Consider the following 27,049-nt stretch of genomic DNA (forward strand, 5'->3'; position numbering starts at 1 on the left):
CTTCCACGCCCACCAAGCCATGTCCACAGAACCGGCAGTAAAAAAATTTTTGAATCTCACCACTGGTAAACATGCACCATAAAAACTCCCAACTATCTTGTGTTAAAGTGAAATGAGGAAAGATTTGACTTCCAAATGAGTCCAGTGATATTCACACATGTCTGAAGGGTTTTCCAAATATTTCCAGAATTTTTCAAGGGACTTGGGGATTAAAAATCAGACAGATTTAACTCTGAGTATATCTAAAGTTTTTCTCCTTCATCTTGTACTCCCTTAATAAATTGCCTATCAAATTGATATTTGTGAATTTCGCAATTAACGTCAATAATCTTCTGACGAGGTGGGGGTGGGGACTGGGAAATTTATGTGCACATTTTTGTGGGTGACAGTAGGACAATAAATACTGTCACATTTTGTGCTACTGTCTCTGTGATGACCATAACACTAACATCCAATGCTGATAAGTAATACACCAAGTTATTTTATTATTTTTTATTTTATTTAATTTTACCCAATTTAAATAATCTAGATTCTATAGCAAGTACCTGAATTAACTTGTCCATGTACTTCCTAACTATTCAGCCTAAACAGGCATGTCCAACTCAGCATGGGCTACATGCAGCATGGATAGCTAGTACTGCGGCCCGACAAAATTGTAAACCTTTACATTATTATGTGAATATATTATTACGTGATATAACTATATTATGTATTTTATAAGTGGCCCAAGACAATTCCACTTCACTCAATATGGCCCAGGCAAGCCAAAATGATGGATACCCATGATCTAAAATATCTAATGAGTAACAATAGGCCTTCATGATGAGATCGAGATCCACAAAAGTAACAAATAAGTACCGCTTAAAGAAGTATGATAAGAGAAAAACATCTACTCAGTGTAGTCTTCAAGGATTTTTTAAAATAGCATTAGATTTATATCCTGTCTTCTTCTTTGTTCAGCTTAAGACAGTATACATAACACTCTTACATTCTATTTTCCCCCACAACAACACCCCTGTGAAGTGTGTTGGACTGAGAGAGAATGGGAGACACAAAGATAACCCGCCAGCTCAAGTTTTAGGCCTAAAGAAGGACTGGAATTCACACTCTCCCATTTTGTAGTCTAGTCCTTTAGCCATTACACCAGACTATCACTTGGATTGTCTGCATTATCTGTATATCATCTTCTAACTGTGGTGGCTATGGAGAGCACATGGGTTGCAATGGAAGATGAAATCTGCCCTGCCAGCTCAATCTTACCCAACAGCTTAAAAACAGAACATTGGTAGGTCTAGGTTTGAGGCAATGGTGGTCCATCTTGAGGTTCTACTTCCCATGCTAATGAACCTACTTTTCAGATATGGATTACCTAGCAATGGTGATAGCTAGCTAAGCAGTTGCCATTTAAAATTTTCCACAGTACCTGACAATGATTCCTCTAGTCTAGATTATCTATTTGAAAGATCGTAGGAAACTTCTCAGACCTCATAATCTTGTGTTGGTGGGCCTGGATAGTTGCTGAAGGTTAGGTGCTGAAGTAGAATTAGATGGAGGATTTCATAGAACAGAAGATAAATTCAGATTTCCCAGTACTTCCTTTTTTATCCCCCCCTCCCTTTTTTTTGCTGTGCATAGGTGAACGTCTCTATCCTCTAATTCATGCAAGGCACCCCACCCTGGCTGGGAAGATTACAGGCATGCTGTTGGAGATAGATAATTCTGATCTGCTACTTATGCTGGAGTCACCAGAATCCCTTCAGTCTAAGGTACTGGGATTCCATGCTTAAAAATGCCCTAAATCTACCATTCCAAATTTTTCAGGTGAAATGAACTGTTCTACTCTGTGTTAGGTTGGTCTGCACAGTTAATTTGTCTCAATAGCATCTCCATGGCTGTTTTTCAATTCGGTTTTTCAGACTGATTTTCCACCTGCTTTGTTCTTTTATATCTCCTGATTATTCGTTGTGCTACTGTACAAAATTGGGGTTATGTTATTGTCCTTTAAGTGTATGAATCCACAAATGCACATCTGCTTTAACTTTTCAATGGTGATCCATTATAATGATAGCATGAGGGAAGAACGGAGACAAACAGCCTAGAGATATTAACTATATTCACTCCTACGCACCTTCACTCCTGTTTCAAACTTATGAGCATAGGGATACTGGAAGAGTGGTAGCAAACGTTCACCTAATCCATTGTTCTGTCTCCTGTAATGGCCAACTAGATGCCTCTAGAATAGCACTCACTGGTGGTTTATCCCCAGCTGACTATCAGATTTCTGACTTAGAAATCTAGCCATTGAATATACCAATAATGTATTCATTACTGGTCTGATCTATTTTAGCATGATATGGGAGTGCTACTATAAATATGATAAGTTCTAAGAATGATCAGAACCGTGGTCAGAAGAAAGCTTGATAGAGTGTGAAAATGCTAGGTTTGTTTAAAAAGGCAGTGTGAAAGGAACTACGATAAAGAAGAAAATCTTGGAAGTTAAGAGCAGATATAATGGGAGTGATACAAAAGGTTGGGAAGGACTGCACTTAAAATAACATTTAAACTGATAAGGATGTATTCTTCAAGATGTTTGTTTTTATAGCCTCTCCGTTATATATTTACTGTATATTCAAGTACCTGTATTGAAGCAGGTTTGATCCTAGAAGGACAGATTGACTACAGGTAATCCTTGATTTACAACCACAATTGAGCCCAAAATTTCCATTGCTAAGCAAGGAAGTGAGTTGTGTCCCATGTTACAACCTTTTTTTTGCCACAGTTGTGAATCACTACAGTTTTTAAGTGAATCTGGCTTCCCCATTGACTTTGCTTGTCAGAAGCCAGCTGGGAAACTTACTAATGGTGTCCAGGACAGTGCAATTGTCATAAATACATTTCAGTTTCTAAGTACCCTAATTTTGATCACACAGTCATGGAGATACTGCAATCAATACAATGCAAGTCATAAGTCGCTTTTTTCAATGCCCTTACAATTTCGAATGGTTACTAAATGAATGGTTGTAAATTAAGGACTACCCGTACAGTCATTTAATTCATGGTCTGGCCATGAGGTTAACTATCACTGTTTCCAAGAACACTTTTTAGTTAATAAAGGTACTTGGGCCGCTTTATCTATGTACCAAGTCACATCTGCTTTCTTCCTCTCCTGCAACTTCATTAGCATGAAAGAGTTTCATGTATCTCAAAAGCTCAAGTGCAATTTAAAAAACAACTACATTGAATTTGAATGGGAAATAATTAAGTGGCTTTGGGTGGTGGTGTTCTTAATTATGATCTCCTTTTCAAATATTTTATAGCAAGATTGTTCATCAGAAGGCTTGTGAAGGAGGGTTCAGTGCCAAGTAGAGAGAGGGTAGCAAGTAAACAGATGAACCTGACCTATAAAGACAACTTCCCAGATCTGTTAAACGGGGCCATTTCACAAATGTAGCGAAGTGGTTGTCTCAGCATGTTATAGTCTTCTCCAACTTGGGGTCTTTCAGGAGAATTGGAATTAGAGCCAATGAATTCCAGGACTGCTAATCTCAAAGCATCAGCAGGGCTCTGGAGACACATATGCTACTGTACCAGCAAAATTCAAGTAGAGTTTCCTTTTAAAGGCTTTGCCCTGACTGTGTGTTGGATTCTTTGGATGCAGAAACGATATTTCAAACTCTGCAACCGGCTGTTCTGAACTCCAATCTTGTCTTTGCCTTTGCCTTTGTTAGATCGAGGAAGCAGTAGCTGTGCTGCAAGCCCATCAGATCTCTGAAGCAACCCACAAGAGAAGTTCAATGGCATTTCTCCCCTGACGAAGGTGCGCTGAGTGAGCATTACCTGCTGAGCCTAACTTTCCATTTCCACAGTGCCTGTGATTTTACAAAGTCAATATTCTGTTTCAGCTGCCTTCCCCTTCCCCGCTTCTAAGCATTACTTTCCATTGCATAGAATGCCTTAGCACAGTTTTGTCGATCTCTACAATTTTAAAATGCACGGACTTCAACTCCCATAATTTCTAGCAGCTGATGTCCACACTTTTTAAAGTTGAAAAGACTGAGAAATACAACTTTAGCAGGAAAGGAATGTGGATGGTATAATAGATTAAAGTGCACGAAGACTGCAGAAAGGCCTGTCTGGGAGGGCTAGTCTAATTTACAATTAAGATTTTGGGTGCAAATGCTCACTTTCACATTGAAATGAAAAATAAATGATTTAAAAACAAGTTGTTGCTAAGGCTGTAAAGCTAAAAAAAAAAAAAAGCTCTTGAAAACCTGTTAACTAGCAGCATTTTGTAAAAAGAAAATTAGCCTTGGCTTTTCCAATTAAAACTAAAATGTGTCGTTGCAGGAAAAAAGGAAAACGGACAATCCCCACTGAAGAGGACAAAACCTTCATGTTACCAGAGATTTTGTGAATATCTCTTTAAACTAGTTGTTCTTGCAAAAATCTAGCCTGATTTGAATTGTTTTCTTTTTTGCACTGAATAGCTATTATAGTAACTTTTCCCATATGTAATCCTGGTATATATGATAATGATGCAGTAGGAAGATGAAAATGGAACCAAATGATTCTCTTATGTTGTTTTTTGCAAATTTATTTTTCAATCCTGGTTCTTTTGTGATAATCTTAAGCTTGAGAGCCTGTAACAATATTTTATTTATTCCTGCTGTTGACTTGATAAAATAACTGAAACTTCACTTCACCAACCTTTGTCTCCTTTTCTAGATGCTACTCTTCACATTTGCTGTAGAAATGGCAGAAACAACAAGTTTTTGTTTGTTTGTGGGTGGATTCAAAACTCTTAATGTTTCTTTTTGTATTTATTTTATTCAGTTTATATGACTGTCCGCTTGCAAGTAATTCTGGCCACTAGCAACATTGAAACCAGCAAAGGAATATAAATAATAAAAATCCCAAGGGGAAAAATACCATTGAAAAGCACCCAAATCTGTCGCACCCAAATCAAAATTTATCAGGACTGGATTGCTGTTGCTAAGTGTGATATCAATAACTACCATCACTTAGCAATGGCAGTTTTGGCAGCCCTGGTTGTCATTGTTTAGTGACAACCATATGCCTCCTTAAGTGAAGACCTCTCGTGACTGTGACTTCCTGCTGGTTTCCCTACTGACTCTTGCTTGTGGAAGCTGTCAGGAAACATCAGAAATTTTGACATTAGAACTGCAACTCACTCTGGTAGCCAGAACTACAAGGACCTCTTATAAATACCATTCATGCTGTCCATGCTGTTTTAACTTTGAACAGTTGAATCTGGGGACTACCTATATTAACACACTGATGGTTCATGGAACATCCTGACCTGCCGACTGGGGGAAGGCTAGATTTGGGGGGGGGGGGCGCTTTCTGAAATCTGGCAGTGTTGGCACCATCTGGATCTCTGGGTGTTCTTAAGAACCATTCTTAAGACTTAGAACAGTCTTAAATAGAAGACTGTTCTATTTCATTCTTCTTCTTGTGCCATATCCGTCATCGGATGTTGGCGATCATGTTGGCAATCCTATTTTTATCAACAGCCACACAAAAAAGTGCTGCTGAGTTTTGTCCAAACCAGTCCCTTGGATTTTGAAGCCATTATTTATTTTATTTAGTGTACAGCAAATACATGGACTTATAGTGGTTCAAATGTTAATGCCCAGTCCACCCAGCCATTCAAGGACAGGGTGGTCTATGTTGAAAAAAATCAAGACATTGGGCCTGTGTGAGCTCTTGGTGGACATTTGGACATAATGTGATACATATTTTGTCGAGGAGCACCTGAGGGGTAGAGACAAGACCCCACTTAAACAATGAGTCCTGGCAGACACCATGTTGGGTACGGATCTTAAGAGTTGACCAATGTTGACGAGGAAGGTCAAAACCTGGCACCTTTTGTGTAGGGTCATATATGAACTGCCTGTATCTGGCAATTCAGCAGTCCATTTGGCTTTTTTGTGTGTGTGTGTTAATGTCAAAGTTGTTAGATAGCTGTTGAATAGGAACTGCAGTAGTTCATGCTGGCACTGTTAAATAGATGTGACCTGGGATATGCCAAACCTTTCTAATATTCTTATATTCTTGGATGAGCAGAGAGATGGAGATAGACAATTCTTCAAATATCCTAGCCCTGTGCCATAAAGGGATTTTGTACACAGTAATCTACCAAATAGAAGTATACCAGTAATCACTGCAACTTATGCAGGGGTGGTATTATGTATGTGTAGTTAGGTATACCCATAACTGCTGAATTTTGGATCACATGTAGCTTCTGACTCACCTTCAAGGAAATCCATCTAGAGCAGTGATGGCAAACCTTTTCCGCACGGTGCCCAAATTGGAACGCATATGCATGCTTGTGCATGTGCGCATGCCAGAGCACCAAAAAACCAAAGACCATCTGGCCGGTGCATGCATGCCTGTTTATTAGGCATTTTGGGGGGCGTTTTCAGGCCATTTTTGGGCATTTTCAGTGCCAAAAACAGCCTGAAAAACGGCCTGAAAACAGCCCATTTTCCGGCGCTCCAGCACCCACGAAGACCAGCTGGCGCCAGAAACCAGACCAGCTGGCAATGGTGCACATGCCCGCTGAGAGGGCTCTGGCATGCATGCCATAGGTTCGCCATCATGTATCTAGAGCATGGTCTGTTAATCCAGATGAGTGACTGTGAGCAGAGCCATATAATCCAGGAGATGGTTTAGAAGGATATCTTAAGTGACTTGCAAGTTGAGGGTGACCAAAAAAGAAAATTGGGGTTTTATAAATATGCAAGATAATGCTCTCTTTAGTGTGAAGCATCCTGGGTCTTTCAGTCTATGGCATACTATATGCCACAAACCAGACATTATAAACTTTTATTTTCCTGATAAATATGGCACCATCATTCATATTACCAGAATTACATTTAATATTACCACTTGGGCCTATGTTTGCACTTAGTTTGGGGATGTATGTAATCCAGTTCCAGTTGGCTCCAAAAGAGAGAGGGAAGACTAAAGACCCTGTCTGGAAATTGGGTATTCATTTAGGCTACATTTATGCCATACAAGTAATGGCTCTTTTCTCTGATGTTTTATCTGCCTTAATATACCGATTTTTATTTAAACAATGCCCTGCTATTCAAAGGCAGTCAATAAGGGCTAGGATAGATGCACCGTCATCATCAGAATAATTAATTCCATGTCAGTGCTATACTAAAACCAATAATTTACTTTCTCCAAGACCCATTGAAGCTGCAGCCTAATCAATTTCTCCACCTTTCCAAAAAAAGGGGAGGAAGATTGGCTGAAAAATTTCTAGGTCAATATCTCAAAGGAAAGATGGATCAACTATCCCAGGGCTTTTCAAACTTGACAGCTTTAAGACTCGTGGACCTCAATTCCCAGAATTCCTCCTCCAGTCATGTTAGCTCAGGAATTCTGGGAGTTGAAGTCCACAAGTCTTAAACTTACCAAGTTTGAAGACCCTTCAACTATCCCATCCCCACCTCCCACAAAACTGGAAACTTCCACAGATTATGAGATTTTAGTGGGTTTACTTTTATTTTTAGCGCATAATATTGCTTGGCAGGTATAGGTGCTATATACATTCCTGGTGTAAATCCTTTCCCCCTTGGGAAGGAAATAACGCAATGATAATGTAGAGATGAAATTAGGACAAGTTTCCTTCAAAAAGAAGAGATGCTCAGTATTAGAACACTAAAAAAAGAAGAGATTTGGAATATTCTGAATTTATATCCATAAGAGCTTGTTTATTTTGAAAGTTAAAAATAACAGGGTATGTTGATCCTTGCAACAAGGCCTAAGGACAGACTCTCTCTAAAATTTCTAGCAACAAATGATATTCTACAGTACATTGAAAACAGAACTTCTCAAAATGCTTCGTGCATGGTCTCTACTCTTAGTAAGAGGCAAAACTTTTCTCACTAAGACAAGAAATAATAATGCTCCAAGTGGGTGCCTACAGAGCCACCTTGGAAAAGGTGCAGAGAGAGCATGCTACTCAGAGTAGCAACATCTGTATAGGTATTGTAGAAGATGTAAGGATTTTTTAAGGTGACATAGTGGTAAATTTTGGATAGCATTTTTACCAAATAGCAGGCGGATGTTCAATTCTCCTACTCAAGCAGAGTATCAGGATAATAGGCTGAATACTAAAAGTGTTTTTTCATCTACAATATATTTCTCTATAGCAAGAAAGGAAAATGTGTAGGTGTTGCTAAATTACAACTGCCCAACAGATCCATCAAAACACGGCCAATGTGAGAGATACTGTGGACTGCCCAACATATATGACTCATTCCTTTCTACAGTGATGTTTTTTGAATTATCATTCTGAGGGCACTTTTTTTTTTTTTTTGCTTGCAAGAATCTAGGTTGTAGATAAGCAACTGTAAGAAGATGCAAAAGCAGCCCTGAGATTGGGCTATTCTAAATTGATCATATTTTCCCTAACATGAGCTTTAGCTTATAACAAGGTTAAAATGAAAAAAGTACCTCTGGAAAAAGAGTAACATATTTCAACATGTATTTAACTTTAGAGAACATGAAATTAAACTTAATTACCAAGAACTGAAGAGGCAAATTGCTAAAAGGTATAGATAGAATGAAGAAAGGACAAGATGCCATTCTATAGTAAAGGACAAAAGCATTTTTAGATTTCCAAATAACACATTGAAGACCAAAATGCTCCACCAAAGCTAGTCCACAAAAATTAAGGCAAAGCAGGATCTTGAAAGTCTTACTGCCTGTTTGTTAAGTTAAGACTTTCATCAATCAGCCACTATAATAGTTCTGTCTCTGCAAACACACTAGGAGTACATTGGACAAATAGTGTGCTAATTAAAAACAATTCTCTAGAATTCCTCTTCTAAATAATTTGCAGATCTCAAGAGATAACACAGAATTTTTACAACTGCAGGAGGAAGAATGGATACTTTTTATAAGGGATGAAACCAGAGAAACATCAGCAGGCCTAGGATTTTGCAAACGCATCCCAGTAATCTTTTTAAAAAAACAAAAACATATCAGAAAAGTACAAAGTTCTAGCTATCTTATTTTAAAAGCTTGTTTAGTTCTTGTTGTAGTTTCTTAGCAGCACCGTTCTCTGGTTCAATTTTCAAGAGGCTGTTGATATCTGCTTTGCTGGATTTATAGTCCTAGAGAAACAGAAACAATTACAATTCTGAGAAAAATACCTTTAATGTATTTTTAAGGGATTAAAATATTTTATTTTGTTGCAGCCATACTGTTCTAACTGAAGACAATACCTGCCTTGTATGTACTGTCCACTTTTATAAGCAAAGAAAGAATTGTTTGGAGTTGTCTTTTTAACTTACACAGAAGAAACCACACACACACACACACACACAAAAACAGAAAAATATGATAAGGAGCTCCAATAGTTGCCTACAAATTTGTAAGATGGTTCTTTAAATGCAATGCAGTTAAAATGATCTACATTGTAAGGAATATTATCCACTGAAAATCTTAAAGAGAACCCAATGAGGTTATTTCCTTACTGAGTAATATAAATCTGAGTGTCCTATTTTGACTGTGCACTTATTTAAAACTTAAAACAAAAACAAAAAAGTTATTTACCTTAAGCTCTTTATATGCTTGTGCTCGTCTGTAAAATGCCTTGACATTTTTAGGATCTATTTTAAGGGCTTCTGAGCAATCCACAATTGCTTCTTTGTACTGCTTCAGATTCAGGTAACAAAGAGCTCTGAAATATAGAAAATAACCTATACATGTCTTCAAAAACAATTGGTTACAATCTAGGATTCAAGGTATTGATTCATCTCTTGAAGACTAGAAGTGCAAGTGTTCCATTTATATTTTCAAATATTTGGCTTTAATTATACAATGCATGTGTTAAAAATGTTAAAAGGCTTTACACATCTTGCAACGTATCTACAATTTCTGAGAAAGTTGTCCTCCAAATCTATTTCCACATCCCTGAAATTATAATGGATGAAATTATTTGGTATTGTCACCAGTACATGTATATTCACTACCATTACATATTTATTGTTACTATGCACTTACTACTGTAGCTGAGGATACTGCAGTTATATATATCCTGAACAATATGTTGCTCTTGTCATTAAAATTGCTACAATATATCTTTCAGTTCATGTATATAAATGACATGAACTTAAAGTGATTCAGAATGCTGTATCTGGCCAATCCAATTTTTATAGCTAACAGTTCTCCAGAATTTTTTTTACATATATACTGCAGCGCCTCCATGTAGCATTTGTTCACAGCAACTCTGAACTTTCAATCTAGTTTTCAGTGCCACCTTGAAAATATTACTGAGCCCTTTGGAAATATAATAGAAATGGAAAACTGAAATCTTTGTTCCTGTTTTCATTGTTATTACATCATAAATCAGCATTTTTCATAATTGGAAATTTTAAGATGTGTGGAGTTTTGGAAGCCCATACCCACACATCTTAAAAGTTGCCAAGCGTGAAAGCCAATATTCAACATCAGTCCATGGCAGGATGAAGGCCGTTTTTTTTAATTGGTGGTTATGTAATCTACCATGTTGTTCCAGTGCAGGTTGATAGGCAGAAGTTCTTCAATTTCTAGGATTGACTCATTCTGCCAACTTCCATGCCCTAAGGAGGGCAAGAAACTGGATCTTCCTACTTCTATTCTCACACCTTACCTTCTTACCATTCTGGCTCTCAGAACCTATTTACAGCACTATATAATCCCTTGTTATAATATACTTTTTTATTTTGTTCGTTATGCTGCATAATTGAATGTAATCCTTTTCTTGTGTTAGCTTAGAAATGAAGCTATTTTACCAGTGTGTGTTTTACTTGGATAGATGGCATATAAATTAAATAAACATCACCAGCAATTTTCCCACAGCCCCACACAGGATAAAAATGGAACTGCATTCTACCAAAAGGATTTTTACCCCTACATTACACCCTTTGTGAACTGCTATCTACTTGACTATTACTACTGTCCAGCTTTTCTAATTCAGTATTCTTACATAATGCAAATGGGAGGGTGGTCTTTTTCAGTTCACGGCAGGGTGGGATTCTACCAGTTCGCACCTATTCGCTAGAACTGGTTGTTAACTTTCTAAGCAGTTCGGAGAACCGGTTGTTAGAAGAAATTACTGGCCTAATCCTGTAAGGAAGGCAGGAAGGAAACATTCTGGTGTTGCTTATAGAGACTGCCTCTCCATTAACTCGTATTACATTTTTGGCAGGTCTTGTCTTCCTATCTCAGGAATGTCTCTGGAGGTTTTTCCCCCTCCTTTGCTGGTACTTTGCTTGTGTGGAGTGACCATTTAAAGTTACAATGGCACTGAAAAAAGTGACTTATGACCATTTTTCACACTTACGACTGTTGCAGCATCCCCAGAGTCACGAGAGGCCAGGCAAGATGTGTTCCTCAATGTGAGCGATATTGAGTTGGCCATGCCCAGCCAATAACATGACCACCAAGCCATGTCCACCCAGTCACAAGACCACCAAGCCATGCCTACCACCTAAACCACGCCCACAGAACCGGTTGTTAAAATTTTTAATCCCACCCCTGGTTCACAGTCCCAGTTTAACTTAAGGATCTAAACTGCATTCAGAAGGGAATGGGAAAAATGATTTTCTTATATATAAAGACAGACAAATGCCATGTAAGTAGAACAGGAAAATGCTGTTCTGAAATAAAGAACTACGGAAAGAAGAAAGGATATGTGTAGGTGTTTTCCATGAATAAAGTATTTACTAAAGTGTTCTTCCTTCAGGATAATTTTAAACTGACAATCAAATCATTTCCACTCCCTGACACTATATACCCGTGATGGCGAACCTATGGCACACGTGCTGGAAGTGACACACAGAGCCATTTCTGCCGGCATGTGAGCCGTCACCCGGAACAGATCCATTGCACATGCGCCCATGCCTCCTGCCAGCCAGCTGATTGTCAGGTATCTGCTGCACATGTGTAGGGCTGTGGCGCATGTGGGGGGGTCACGCACACATGCGCAGAGCCGCGCGACACGCAGGGGGTCGCGCACACATGCGCAAAGACACGTGGCAGGGGGTCATGCGTCCATGTGCAGGGGGCGGGAGTTGCACGTGCATTGCATTATGGGTGCAGTTTTGTACACTTTTGGCACATGGCAATGAAAAGGTTAGCCATCACTGCTATGTACAACACTTTGGTTCATATATCAGGCAAAGCTGTAACATCTATCAATCAGTCAACTTTACAATGGCTTCAAAACAGCAAAAATATCCATTATACTGCTTCAAATTATAATAACACAATAAGAGATGGAGATTATATAAGCATTATATTATAAAATACAATAAGATACACTGATGAGATGGATTTCCATCTTCCTATGGGATTTTTTGTTGCATGTGATGGAGCTGAAAAACAATTTTGCTATTTGAAATTTGATTCCAGTCCTTATTTAAAGATAAACACTTATATTAAAAACCATCCAGAACACCTGGGACTGTTTGCATTAAGGGGACTGACTATCACGATATTGCAGACCTCCACATGGAAGAGGCTGTCATCAGTTTATGATAACAATTGCCATAATTGCCATAGCTAAGTGACACAATGATAAAGCACAATGACAGGTGATTGCGCCGCTTAGCAACAGCAGTTTTGGTTGCTGTTGTTAAGCAATGTTACGTGACTACAACGTCTGATTCCCTTTCTTGTTGATTTTGCTTGTGGGAAGTCAGTAGGGAGTGTTGATGGCTGCAAAATCAAGCACTGCAAATCAATGGCTGAGGGCCCCCTTGTTCAGTGCTGCCATGATAAAAAAAAATGGATGTAAGCTGAGGACTATTGTACAGAAAACATTGGTAGATCCAAACTCTGTCCCTACAACTCACCAGAGCAGTCTCTTTCCATACACACAGGGTAGCCGAACTCCTTCAGGGCAGGGCAGAAACAGAGCTCGGAGGCCGAAGAGCTGAGCTCCATTCCAGCAGCCTGCCAGAGCAGTCTGCTTCCACACATGGAGGGGAACTGAACTCAGCAGGCAGCTCTTCCAGTTTCTCTGTATAATGACTTGGGAGACTCCTTAATGACCACAACTGGGAGGGCTGGGATTATGGTTACTGAGGAAGGCAGTCATATGGGTGTCTCGCTTAATGACCTTTTCACACAACAATCGAGATACTGGTCTCGAATGTAGTGGTCACCTCAGGACTACCTGTATATTTGATATATAAGGAAATCATTTTCTCTGGCCTTGGGGTGAAAGGTTTGGAGATGCTATTCCAAGTTCTCATGGTCCTCATCATATTGACATATCTGAATTATGTTTTCTTATTTCTAATAAGTGATCTAAAGTAATGTTGAAGTTCAATGGAGTTTAGTGAGGCAGTAATTTTTGTTTTCATTCAGACTGGAATTTATTACATCACTGGATGTGTAAATCCAAAAGACCAGTATGAGCACCAATACCAGTATCACCATTTAAACAGCAATCATCCTTGAATAACTCAAAAAATTGCAGCAAAGTATATAAGAGTTGCTTAGAGTGCTGTTCACAATGGTGCTGGCTAATACATATATCCCGATATTTCCTTTCTATGACCCATTTAAAATTGAATAAAATTTTAATTTGTAAAATAATATGTATGAATTATTGTATTTCATACAATTAATCAAACTGTGGTTTAACATGCCAATGGCATTGTCTGATTACTTGTCAAGTTAGTGAAGTTATTTTTCATTTGGTTACATAAGCATTACCTGTTAGTGTAAGTTGTACATTCCATCTTGTGGAGTTTTATACTCTCTGTATATTTTTCAATAGCTTTCTTATAGTTGTTCTTTTTCACAAATTCATTTCCTTCTAGTTTCAGCATATTTGCTCGTTCACTTGAGGCAGCATTAGGCACTGGAATTCATATTCAAGAAAAAAGAGTAAACTAATAGTAAAATGAAAACATTTCATTGCATATTTATTATTATAAGAGAAAAATATCAGGAATGAAAATCCAGTTCTGAATGCTTGGGACTTCGAATGACCGTCCACTAAGATTCAGGAATTAACCATTTCTGATATAGAATATGATACTTCAACTATTAATAAGCCCAATGTTTTTCCAGTTACTTGGAATTAATTCTCTGAACTAGAATGGAATAGTACATGGAATAGTACGTTTTGTATTCTTCTTCCTAAAATCAATTCATATAGAGTGCCACTCTATTTATTCTCTTTTAAAAATCATGTTTCCTACTGTTTAGCAGAGCTTAAGGAACCCAAATAATCATATGCTTATTTATTGATGTATGTGCGGATAGCAAGTTTTTGTATATGTTTTTATCAGTTATTTTCTACCCCAAAAGATTCTCTCTTCGTCCACTCCAACAACCATTCCAAAATGCATTTGTGGTTCCTTGGAAACACAAGACAAGAAAAATGAAAATGACTGTTTGGACAACACCTTTTAGAAAAGTATGTATAAGCTAAAGATGCTTTAATCACTTACCACTTAGTAGATGAAAAGGCTACTGACCTTGGTTTGTTTCAGGAACAGAATTACTTGCTTTGGCTCTTGGAGTATCTTCCTGGCTTCCAGTAGGAGGCTCCCACCTTCTCTGAGCAGAAACAGGAACAGCTGGGATGGGGGGTAACTTCTGGCGCCATTGAAGACCATCTTTTTCCAATAAAGCCTTTGTCATTCTAAATGAAGATAACTGTATGTAAGATTATAATACATATTATCTGCTGCAATATCTTTTTTTAAATGTTATTTGGTTAACAAATCTATATTATCAGAAAATATAGATTTTGGTTGATAAGTTTTGAAAAAGTTATTGATCATATACTGCAGTAGTAATTTCATGGCAGTAACTTAAAACAAAAAGGTAGCTGATTAATAATTTCTTGGTTATTATGGCCATTTCTAGAAGGTTTATTTCAATACAGTATTCCCAAGAAAGAGCTGGGTAACTTTGTGCTATGCCTGTCCTCCACATCTGGCCTCCCAAGAACCTTAATACTGACAGGATTCTAACTCATGTGTGCTAGGGGGAAAATTGGTGGAGGGAGAGTAATGTGTGTCATCTTGACTTCCTTGAGAACAGAATATAAACCAAATAATTATATAAATAAATAATAGGCTTTGTTCCAAAGCATTACCTTTCAGTGCAGAACATTTTATACATCTCTATACACAGCATGCACTTCTTACCTAAGTGAGGCTAGAGTAATAATATGATCTAATGGACTACATAATTTCATGCTAAGTATTTTGAATGTCAAGTCCCATGACTCCCAGCCACTATGGGCTAGAGTCATAGACTGTAGGAGTATAGTCCAATTCATCGCAATGGCATCAGATTTGCAAATCATTCAATCACTTTTGTATACTCATTAAATACAAAGAAAGGCATTACCTATTGACTCCGTCATGTGCAGCCTGTACAGTGCAATCAATCTGTAATACAGTTTTGTAGTCCACATAAGCTAAATTGTATCGTTCAAGGGCTTCATAGGCTGCTGCCCGCCTCAACAGAGGTTTGATTCCAAAAGGAACCAGATCCAGAGCGCTAGCAGAGGAGAAAACAATTCATGAGAGCATAAAAGTTAATATTCATATTTAATTCCTGGAAAGATTATATACATAGTACCATCAATACAAATAATATTTAAATTCACCTAATTTAATATTTGAAATTTGGCTGAATTATCCAAGCATTCAATCGAAGAGGATAAAATATTTATATAGAGTTTGTCTCTGACAAATGTTTTCAAGTTTTAAGACAAAATAAAAGCAAAGTATGATATATAAATATTGTGCTTGCAATATAAGACCTACTCCATTACAAATCTCAGAAATAGCTGTTTATCTTTACTAATGCTGAATAATATTAAACAATATTAATTTTCCACTCTTGTGACAATATTTTTCTTCTTCTGAATCACCTATCAAATAATTGGAACGCCAAATCTGTTCAACTCAATCAGCTGCACAGACAGGTCAAGCATTTGTCCAGATAATCACCAGAGATGATTTCCAACTTGATGGCACCTAAATAATAAATATGGCATTCCCATTTTTTAAATACTTACATTTCCCAAACCTAAGAAGTGTAGTGCTAACTCCAAGTCAGCAGTTAAAATGGCTGCTGCTATCTTAAGAATGCATAGCAAGCCACTTTTTAAATCTCTCCCACATTTCCTACTGTTTGTCAGTTAGAGAATATACATTTAATCCTCAGGGATGTTATCTTTCATCTTCTCTCTAATAAAAAAACTATTGACAACTGGATATACAGAAAGTATATGTAGCCTCTACAAAGAAAAAAAGTAAAACGTGAGAGAGATTTTTTCATAGTTTTAAACAAGCAGAATTAGTTACTTTATTTCACAATCCCAACTAGACTATGAAAAACCTCAACTGTTAAATAGCCAAGAAGTAAAACAAAAACAAAAAACAGGGATGTATGCACTCATTCTCCTTTTCTTGAGAGAGCAGCTACTTACGCAGAGCAATCCTTAATGCAAAGACTACAGTTCCCATCTTTCAAATAACAAGCAGCACGATTGGAATAGAGAACACTTTTTTCTTCTGTATTCACATCCCCTATGGATAAAGACAAGTGTTAAAATATAGCAAACATGTCTAAGTACAAGAACAGCATTTATGCTAAGGTACAGTTGGGCGGCAGTTGGGCAGTTCGAATCCCTAGCAATGTGTAACGGAGTGACCTCCCGCTACTTGACCCAGCTTCTGCCAACCTAGTAGTTCGAAAGCATGTAAAAATGCAAGTAGAAAAATGGGGACCACTTTGGTGGGAAGGTAACAGCGTTCCGTGTGCCTTCGGTGTTTAGTCATGCCGGCCACATGACCATGGAGACTCCATCTTCGGACAGCGCTAGCTCTTCTGCTTTGTAACAGAGATGAGCCATTCCCTAGAGCTGGAAACGACTAGAATGTATGTGCAAGAACCTTTACCTTTATTTACAAGTTGGGTTTGGCACAATCTCTTCTTTTTGAGATACCTTTAGCTGTCTACATAAAACTTCAAGTCCACTAATTTCTACCTAGCCTTAAGTCATAACTGGGGAAAAATCAAGGGAAATGTGTGGCTTGTAAGTAATAAAATTTTCTCTATCACATTATATATTATCATGAATATATTAGATTTTTATCTTGTGTCAATTGTGAAAGAACTCCAATAATAATTTTTTTTTATATGGAAATTGAATTGGTCCTCCCTAGTTGATCTATGGTTGAGCTAAATTCATTTTATATATATATAATTTTGGTAAGGATCATTTAAATGTAGATTATATGCATTTAGATATACCAGGATCTCCAATCGTGTTAGCATCTCAGTTAAGACTAGAAAAGATCATATTAGCAGGAATAGACATTACTAAACTCTATGGATCAATGGTTTCACCCGCTATGAAATTTAACACTACTCAGTCTTATATACTAGCTTTCAAAGTACTGTTGAATATTCCTATCCACGTGGCTAAATAATCAATATGGCCTGCCAATTTCCTTATAATTGAATACAAATATCAAAAAATATAAATATATGCATTCAAAAATAAAGTTTTCTTACATGTTACCTTTGCTGTTTTATATATACTGGGTCCTTAAATGATGCTTATATACAATTTAAAATAGAATTTATTCAAGGAAAGAGAGCACTTAGTAACTGTTTACCTTATTTTTAATAGGTAGCATGTAAACCTTTGTATCTATTATTCATACATGATTAACAAAAAAAGACCATATGATACCTAAACAAATTATGGAAATACTTTAATTGTATATGATCTTTTCAAACATTTTATAAAGACATAAATGCTCTTTAAAAATGGTCTTTATGTTAGAAAAGGCCTTTTAAATCTTTAATTTCTTTCATTTATCTGCTGGATATTAGGGCTTTCACTATGTTCTATCATTCCAGAATGTTGCTTTCTATTTAGAAGGTCACTCACTCACTATCTCTTGTGTTTAGGAAAGGCAATGGGCTACAACTACGTAAGTAAAAGGGAGACAAGGCTGAAGTTACAAGGTAATTAGATAAGTTTCTGTTCCTCACCTTAGAGTCCATAAGGAACACAGAGGACAGAAATAATCAGAAAATACTTAAAAATGAATTAAAGCTTGGAGGCTCAGGGCAATAGAAAGGAAAAGAAAGTGCTTCACTAGAGCTATCCAGTTTCTGACTCCACACAACTCTCATTTCTGCTAGTGGCCAAAAATCTCTCATTGTGACTGCAGCAGATAGCTTTGCTGACATAATAAGTCTAAAGCTTATTATGAAAGAGGTCTCAGAGACTCCCAGTAACTTAAGACCAGGAAATTATGAAGACCTAAAGTTCTTCTTGTATGTCCACCACAATCTGCCACATTTGGTCTATGTACTCCACGGGCTGCAATTCCAAGAATATGTAGCAAGAGAAAGAATGTTGTTCCATTTTAATCCAGGGGACCATAAAACACCTCTTATCTACCTAAGAAGCTGATAAAAAAAAAAAGTCCAGAACGCTCAAAGCCAGCTAATGGGATGGAGTTTTTATATTCTGCCATCAGGTACTGTTTAAAATATTCTGGCTGTCTACATTTATGTAGCAGGGTTTTGTGGATTTGTTTGTGCATTTACACAAACATCTTTGTGGGTTTGTTTTGTGCATTTACACTTCAAGCTTGGTTCTAGTTCTACAATCTAAAATATTAGACACCAACCATTTCTTTAAAAAAATTCTGAGCAGGATTTAAGCCCAAAGACAATGCACATTGATATCAATTGGAATTCATATAGGAATCTGTTTTGAAATATACTTTTACTCTAAGCCCAGGCCAGACTCAATTCTGAATTGTCATTCTAAGCTTCTGCTTGTCTCTTGACAAAATTAAAGATAGTGGCCCACACACTTTACTACCCAATCGCTGTTTCGACAGATTCAAATCTCACCTCTGCCAGGGAATCTGTCCTCCTCAGTTTCACCCACCTATGAAATGGGTGAAGTCATTATCCAAGAGGTGTTCTGAGAGAATCCCTAAAGGCCCTTCGTGATTTTGCAAATTAAATGTGGAATATAAACGTAAATAATGCCATCCCATCCACACACACACACACACACACCGGTTATGGCTTTGAAGCCCAGCCGGACGCTCCCACCCCATCTTACAACTCATTTACAACACGAAAGAAGTAAATAAGAGTCAGACTTGGGGAATCAGCCGGTACCGAGCAAAGAGCGACCCGATGGCTGAAAGTAAAAAAAACAAAACCCCTCTTTCAAAGCCTATCGAAGGCTTTCTAAGAGAGGCAATGAGGCGACTGCCTCAGAGTCCTAACCCGAGGTCTCTCGTCCAGGACCTCCCGCCCCGGACAACCGAGCGAGGCCTTTGCGGGGGCTTCGCGCTCCACGCCAGTACCTGCCGCTTCCAGCAATTCCAGAGCTCGGCCGTAGAGCGCAGCCGCCTGGCCGTATTGCCCATTGCGGAACTGTTCGTTGCCCGCTTGCTTCAGGTCGGCGATCCGCGACGCAGGAGCCATGAACTCGGGGCGAGGGAGGTCTGAAAAAAGCCGGCACCGGCTGGCGGCGTAGAAACCAGGAGACGCTTTACTTCCTCCGTGCTCGATTTAATTAGGGGCGGTGCAAGCGGCCTACGCCCCACCTCCTTCCTTTAGAGACGCCCGTGCACCGGAGGTCCAGCGCTGCAATCTATACATGGTTGCTTAGGAAGTCAGTTGAGGGGGGGGGCGGTTTGAAGTGGGGGGAGGGAGAGTGAAATGAAGCTGCCTGCGTAGTCTACAGCACTGTATTCACATTGGGGGGTGAACCCAATGGAGTATTTCGAGCTGTGGGAGGAAAGCCCACTGCATTCATTCTATCAATAAATTTATAAACAGTAATCTCCCGTAAAACTGCATATAAATCAATTGAACAGAAAACTGAAGTTTCAATAAGAAAGAGAGATGGTAGATGTTAAACTTCAATCTCTCTCTGTGTGTGGCAATGACTTTCCAACATATAGTGGCGTTTGCATTATATTAAAAGGTGGGGAGAGTCATATGGGTTTTTTTTCCTAGCAAGGTTTAACACAGGTATATAATAAAGTATCCATGGGATGGGAATCTGGAATAGTGCAAATTCTGGACTAAGATAGAATGTTTTTCTATTAGAAAAAGAAGTGGATTCTGCACCAAATATTAAGCCATGAGAGAACTTTACAATAGGGATCCACAAATTGCAGTGGTCCCACTCAGATTTGTTACACTATAGAAATTTATAATGCAACAGAAAGGATTATTACATGATAGTATGATCTCTATTTAATTGCAATTAGATTTATATATAAGAATACCCATTTGTTTGTGACACACAGCCCCAATTCATCACTGAAAGATGTTTGCAGATTATACACAGCCTATTAGTGGCCCTCCTAGCCTTTTCTAACCTCAAAATCCCAATTTTAATCTTTTTAAAAAATCAGAATCATAGCATTGAATGGGGCCTTGGAGGTCTTTTAGACCAGGGCTCTTCAGGATATACCATTCTTAAAAGCAAATGAGCGCCTAAATCTTTGCAGATAGTTAAGATACTCTATTTTTTTTTAAAGTCCCAGCAAAGTTGAATTTTTCCAGGTAATACTCATTTTGGCCTTTATTTTTCCTCAAACCTAAACAAATGGACCAATTCTTAACCAATTACGTACCTCTCTCCACTCTTGTGTAATTGGCTAGCAGATTCTTGTTAATAAGCTTTATGCCACAGACAATTTGTCTGATGGAATTTAAAATGTCAAATACTTTTCTTGGGAGTTGCTAGAATCCCCCCCCCCCCCAGTAAGAACATTCTGCTTAAGCCAGTGCATGCTGTGATATATAAGTAATCCCCAATTCTCTGTATTATTTTAACAATTATAACACAATTCACTTGATTCAAAGCTTTCTTCCAAGTAAATGGATTGAAAACTGAATCCAGATAGTAACAATCCCAAATAATCAGAATTGTTCTTCTGAACTAGGCATACTTATGATCATATGCTTACCAGTATTCTAATCGTGAATATTCGCAAGTAACCCTAAGTATAAGATTGCAACCATGTGTAAGTTAAATTTCCACTGTACACTAGCTAACATGTATTTGGATAAGAGTAGGCTAAAATGTTTTTCCTAGCTTAGAAGGATATTTTGGGCCAGTTACTATGAATGTGCTGACTTAACAGAATTTTCTGGGTTTGTACACTGTATTGAAATATAAGCCATAAAACTTAGCTTTGTGTGACAAAGAAGTCTAATGGATGTCAACCTGTGCTCAGAGGCTTGCTGATAGCCAATGGCTGCTTTACACTGGGATGCTTGTTTCCATTTTTTTTTTTGAAAAATTGTTCAAATCATAGGGCTGTACCTGTTCTCCCTCCCTTTTTTGTTTAACTTCCTGCCTGAAATCTTTACAAGATGAGAGTTTCAGGATATTTCAGTCCTTTAAAAAACACCTTTTAGTTTTATGATGCTATGGGCATCAAGAAAACGAACTAACGGGTAATAAGGATATAAATTAGCGAAAGGTGTGAATTCCGCCAGGGTGATTGAAAAAAATAATCGTTTAATGCAATGTGTGAACCCAAAGTTAATGGGGTCGGCCACATCTTACTCAAACTTCGGGAAAGCGCGTACCCACCACGCCTTCCCTCGTGAATAAAGGAGGAATAAAGATGGGCGAGATTACAGCCAACCACCCACCCCCGTAGCCACGCCCTCCAAAGCCAGGAGAGAATTGGCGCGAACACGTGGGTCGGGCAGTGAATTTCATCTCCCTCCCCCCCACCCGCGCGCCGGGTGGGCGGGGTCCGTATTTGGCTTCGCTTTTTGCGGAAGCCGGCGGGCATCGCCTCGATAGGCTACTCCGAGGCGGAAGTGCAAGCCGCCGCTTGTTTGGGAGGCGGGGCCCGCTCCTTGAGTTTGGAGCGAGTAAAGAAGAGCTGCGAGAAAGCGGCCGGGATGGAGCGCCAGTGACTGCCGCCTCTCTTTGATCTTCCGCACCATCCCGGCTCTGTCTACCGGCCGCCGCTGCTGCTGCTCCTCCTCTTGCGGCCATGGAGACCGTGCAGTTGCGCCACCCGCGCCGGTGAGAAGCCGGACATTGGGGGGCCCCTAGAGAAAAGGGCGTGACCGCGCGATGAGGATGGTGGAAGAAACCTCAAGGACAGAACGAGCCATGGGGGTGGTGGTGGGGGCTGCGTGCCGACTGCGCTTTTCCTTGCCTCTGAGACCGGCTCTTGGGTCTTCTCTGCAGAGGAAACTCTGACCCCTCCTCCGCTGCCTTTCGCCGGTCCGGCTTCGCCTGCACCTTGTGCCTCAAGGACAGGCGTCTTTCTGTAATTCTTTGTCTCAAAACTGGGCGCCCGGCTCGTTTCCTATTGGTGGAGTCGGCTCTGCGTTTTGCAGCTGTTTGCCTCTTCGGGCTGCGTTAGTCCAACTATTTTCTCTGGATTTAAGTTCCACCTGAAATCCCTTAAGCTACCATTTTGGGTCACCTTATCTGTGAACGTTGAGCCATCTGCTTTCCTCAGTCGTGTTCTTTCCCACTGTCAAAACCGGAGAAGGAATGCAGCGGTACCGTTTAGTGTGGTCAAACTTATATCGCCGTATCAAAAGATACGAACTTGTCATCTCAAGGGAGGCAGGCCTAGGGTGAAATCCCATATTGATTAGTCTAGTTAGTTTTCCAAAGATGGAGATAATTGTCTCTGCCTGGGCATTTAAATCAGGGCTTCAGGGTGGTTTCCAAGTTTTTGGTTAACCCATCAGCAGAAGAATAGAGAAGTGAATAGTAAAAGTTTTGTTTTATGAATTTGCAAGGCTTTCCAAATAATGTTGTCTTTTTAGAAATAGCTTTTCTCTAGAAGCATAAGCTGAAAGCAAAAATATTATGGGCTCTCATGTATACATTTTGAGGTACTTCGAACATTTTCTGCAGAGGAAGTTGGTATCTGTAGTTACCAAAAGCTCATTGCTTGAAAACATAGTAAGGGGAAGTGAATACGTAAAGGAGCACCCAGTGTCTTAAAATGCATAAAGGGAAGTTCTAAAATGTCAAAACCCTGAAATACTGGCAATACATTTCTTGTGCAGTTTTAATTGCTTAAACAGTGCCTTAAACATTGCAAGTATTAAAAATTTCTGTATATGTAGATTGCAAATTATATAATTTACTGAATTACAGATTTTTGTCCCACCTTTAAAAAAATATCTTGCACGTACTCGTTCTTGATATTAACTCACATAGTCATGTATAACCTATATGATTGCCTTTCAGCTGTATAAGGTATGAAATTATAAAAAAATCCCTTTGAAAGCAGACAGTGTTTGTATGAATATCTTTATAAAAGTAAAACAGTAAAGATTATATTGAAATTATATTTACTGCCTGCCTTGTTTAGTGACTGTTTGCAATTACAATGGTGTGAAAAAGTAACTTTGCAACCAATCCTAACATTTACAACCTTTGCAGGCCTGTAAAGCAAAGGAAAGCTGAAATAAGATCATAAAATTGGAATGTTGCACTTAGCAATGTGTTTTTAATTATTACTATTTTGTAATATAAGTTCTGTGAAATCAGGTGGCCTCTAAATTGGATGGGAGACAGACAGATGAATTGGAGTTGCAACTCAGTATTTGGAGAACCAAAATATAGTATAGGTAGTCCACAACTTATGACCACAATTGAGTGCAAAATTTCTGTTGCTAAATGAGACAGATGAGTTTTACTCCATTTTATGACCTTTCTTGCCACATTTGTTAAGTGAATCACTGCAGTTAAGTTAGCAACACAGTTAAGTGAATCTGGCTTTCCCATTGACTTTGCTTGTCAGAAGGTCGCAAAAGGTGATCACATGACCCCAGGACACTGCAGCTGTTACAAATATGAACCAATTGTGAAGCTCCCAAATTTTGGTCATGTGGCCATGGAGAGGCTGCCATGGTTGAAAGTGTGAAGAACAATTATAAGTCACTTTTTTCAGCGCTGTTGTAACTTCGAATGGTAACTAAACATATGGTTGTAATTTGAGGACTACGTTACCCATTGCAATAGGAAAACAAACACAAGTTAAAGACAATTGAAGTCAGAAGAATTTCTGTAACTTTAAACTATTATCAGAGACTGCAGCCGATTTCCATTGATACATTTGCATGCTGAGCAAAAGAACCTGTTTCCTTTCTTTTGTGGTACATTTTTTCCACAATAGGGATGGGGTAACAGATTTGTATATGTGTCTCACCATCTCAGCAGTTCCATATTTATATTCACATGAATATGAACAGTTTGGATTCTCAAAATTGTTTCCTTTTTTTCTTTTATTGCCAATTATTTTTTAAACCTTTTGGGTTTTGGATATTACTTGATGTATTTGCTTTGTAGTGTTTCTCTTTTGATAAATATCTCATAATTAGTCTATAGCTATATACATTGAGTTGTATTACTTACATAGTATGCTTGTTGATTATGAAATTTTGTAATTGTTTTTTCAGCAACAATTATTCAATTTCTATAACAGCCCATCTCAGTCAATGATCTTATAGGAACAAGAGGCTTTAAAATTGGGTTAATGTTTTTCTGTTAAAATGTCTAATCTTTAATATGTGAGTTGACTGGTGATATTTCAATTACTCATTGAAATAATACCCAAAGAGTATATATGAGGGGTTCTAAAATTGTGGAGGACGACCACCTAGAGTCATGTTTGTGAAATGGGCAGCTGCACAGGTAATCCCCACTTATTGACTGCCTAGTTCAGTGTCTGTTCAGAGTTACAACCATGCTGTCCTTCAGTCATGATAGTCACAGTTATGTGATTGCCATTAGAGTTAGTAGGCATCTTGTGCCTGAGCTGTTGTTTTCCTCCCCCCTCCCTTGTAGAGAAGAGAGATGAAAGAGGGAAACGTTACAAGAGAATAAAAGCAGGCACACAGTGGAAAATACACATCAAAAGCAATATGCTGTTTACTCTCCAATCTCTCCCCTTTATTGAGGAGTGGGAATGGATCCGACACAGGAAAAATGGCTTGTCCCCCTTCTGCAGAGGGGAGAGATTGGAGAGAAAGGAATTACAAGAGAGTAAACAGGTACACAACAAAGAATTCAGTGGGATATTTGTATAGTGTGCACCCAGCTGCTGATGCTAGTATATTGCTTTTGATGGGTATTCCCCCTTTGCTTGCCTGCTTACTCTGTTATAATCTTTCTCTATAATGAGTCTAAATAAAAACATTAATTCCCTTGTTAATTATACTGGCACTAGGATATACATTCCAAAGGGTAAGGAAATGATTAGGAGGCAAATAAAAGTGAGCTGTGGAACTGATTAATATTGTCAATTTTGAGCTAGAAAGCGGTTATTGTCATTTCCTACTTGGCACTGGTCCAAATTGAGGTTTATACTACCTGTATAAACTTATCGAATAAATAAAATTACAAAGTTTAAAAACTCCTATTAAATGTAGTTAAATATGTTATGATAACATTTAGAAATGAATTAACTGGTTGTTTATCATGTATGAGCAGGGTTAATACATTTGAATTCACACTATGATATATGGAACTAGCCAATTGTGGCTTGTTTAAAAATGCATAGCTAGAACAGTTTGTGGGCTAACAGTTACCCAACTTGTAACTTGGGAAGGATAACATATTTGTTATTTTCTATTCTAAACCAGGTTATATTCTGTAATTTTAAAGCTTTATCATTAAGACTTGTTTTCATGTTTCATCATTTCCTGGGTAGAATCTTAGTAATATTTCCTCTTTTAAAATCATTATCTGTTTTGCATATGCTGCTGATTCTTTTTATATTTTTGATTCAGAAAATGAATGCCTAGTTTTCATGAAACTTTAGAAAACATTTCATTACTAGTAAGTGCATTTTGGGTGAAAAATATTTTATAAATTGGAATATACTAGTACAAGAGATATAGTTGGTGGAAATTTCAGGCTGCCTTAGAAAAGTTCTCATCTGTCCTTTAAACATGCAGTGTTGCATATATATGGCTTATACTCAGTATTAGTAGAAGAATTTGTCAATAAACTATATTTGCTGCTGGAATTAAGTTGATATTGAAGGTCTGTCCATCAAAATATGATAACATATCTAATTATTTGATTCCAGGCAACTAAGAAAATTAGATGAAGATAGTTTGACAAAACAGCCTGAAGAAGTGTTTGATGTGTTGGAAAAACTTGGAGAGGGGTAAGTAAACCACATAAATATCCTTATCACAATGTATATAATGCTACCATAGATAATAGCTGTACGTAAGGGATTGATGTCATTTCCTGATATGTACGATCAAAACTCTATTTGAAACAGCAAGTCATTTTGAAGACTGTAATTAAACCAGGCTACTTATTTCAGGGCAAAACATTGTTTTATAGACTACAGTAGAGAAAGTTAGCTGTAGAGTGACTTGTATTCTAAGAGACAGGAAATGTGAAGATGTTTTATTATAGCATCAAATATTTCATATATCTTGCATCGTATATCTGGTGGGAATGTCACAATTTGTTTGAATTACAGTTTCTAGACGCCGTTCAGGAGTAGCCCCATCTGAAGTGGAATGTAACAATTAAGAGATGTTGCAATGAGGAGAGGTTAAATTGCCCACTGACGAAAGATCACATAGCTTCATGAACTGTAATTATGCATACGTAACTTTTGCCTACACAGTGATAGGTGAGGTTCAGGAAACATCTCGAAACTGTGAACCTGCTTTTTCTGGAAATGTTTCTTTCAATCATAGAAAGAAACATTTCCATCTTTTTCCTATGAATGGTACATTTCTTTTAATCTGGATTTAATTTCAGGTTGTTCTCTTTCATTTAGTCCACCATCAAAATTAGAAAGGGTTCAAGGATACTGATTGCTTCCTTGAAATTGGTAAGGAGCAGTTGAACTTGATGTCATCAGTAAATACATGGCACCCTAGCCCTAGAACCCGAAACTCTCCCAATAATTTCCTATAGATATTGTGCAGTATGGGAGATAAGACTGAAGCTTATGGAACACCATAG

The 27,049-nt window shown here is 38.1% G+C and overlaps 3 protein-coding genes across 3 annotated transcripts in view; 2 read left to right on the top strand and 1 right to left on the bottom strand.

Annotated features, from left to right (window-relative positions):
• LOC113410353 (embryonic polyadenylate-binding protein) overlaps positions 1 to 8,807 on the top strand; it is a 29,629-nt gene extending 20,822 nt beyond the window's left edge. The window contains exons 13-15 of the mRNA XM_026664879.2: positions 1,636 to 1,766; positions 3,729 to 3,817; positions 4,348 to 8,807. Of these exons, the coding sequence (XP_026520664.1) occupies positions 1,636 to 1,766; positions 3,729 to 3,812 (215 nt within the window). The 3' untranslated portion in view covers positions 3,813 to 3,817; positions 4,348 to 8,807. The remainder of the gene's footprint in view (positions 1 to 1,635; positions 1,767 to 3,728; positions 3,818 to 4,347) is intronic.
• Positions 7,718 to 19,634, bottom strand: TOMM34 (translocase of outer mitochondrial membrane 34). Its single transcript, XM_026665031.2, has 7 exons — positions 19,410 to 19,634; positions 16,490 to 16,589; positions 15,400 to 15,552; positions 14,517 to 14,683; positions 13,747 to 13,894; positions 9,595 to 9,721; positions 7,718 to 9,152 (listed from the first exon to the last, which is right to left on the bottom strand). Exons 1-7 carry the CDS (start codon positions 19,528 to 19,530, stop codon positions 9,048 to 9,050), a joined length of 921 nt encoding a protein of 306 aa, XP_026520816.1. The 5' UTR covers positions 19,531 to 19,634; the 3' UTR covers positions 7,718 to 9,047.
• A 2,250-nt stretch (positions 19,635 to 21,884) lies between these two features.
• STK4 (serine/threonine kinase 4) overlaps positions 21,885 to 27,049 on the top strand; it is a 60,564-nt gene continuing 55,399 nt past the window's right edge. The window contains exons 1-2 of the mRNA XM_026665032.2: positions 21,885 to 22,108; positions 26,148 to 26,228. Of these exons, the coding sequence (XP_026520817.1) occupies positions 22,077 to 22,108; positions 26,148 to 26,228 (113 nt within the window). The 5' untranslated portion in view covers positions 21,885 to 22,076. The remainder of the gene's footprint in view (positions 22,109 to 26,147; positions 26,229 to 27,049) is intronic.

This window comes from Notechis scutatus, chromosome 3 (genome assembly GCF_049901735.1).
Source record: "Notechis scutatus isolate UNSWTSFEM ecotype Mainland chromosome 3, rNotScu1.2, whole genome shotgun sequence".
NCBI lineage: Eukaryota > Metazoa > Chordata > Lepidosauria > Squamata > Elapidae > Notechis > Notechis scutatus.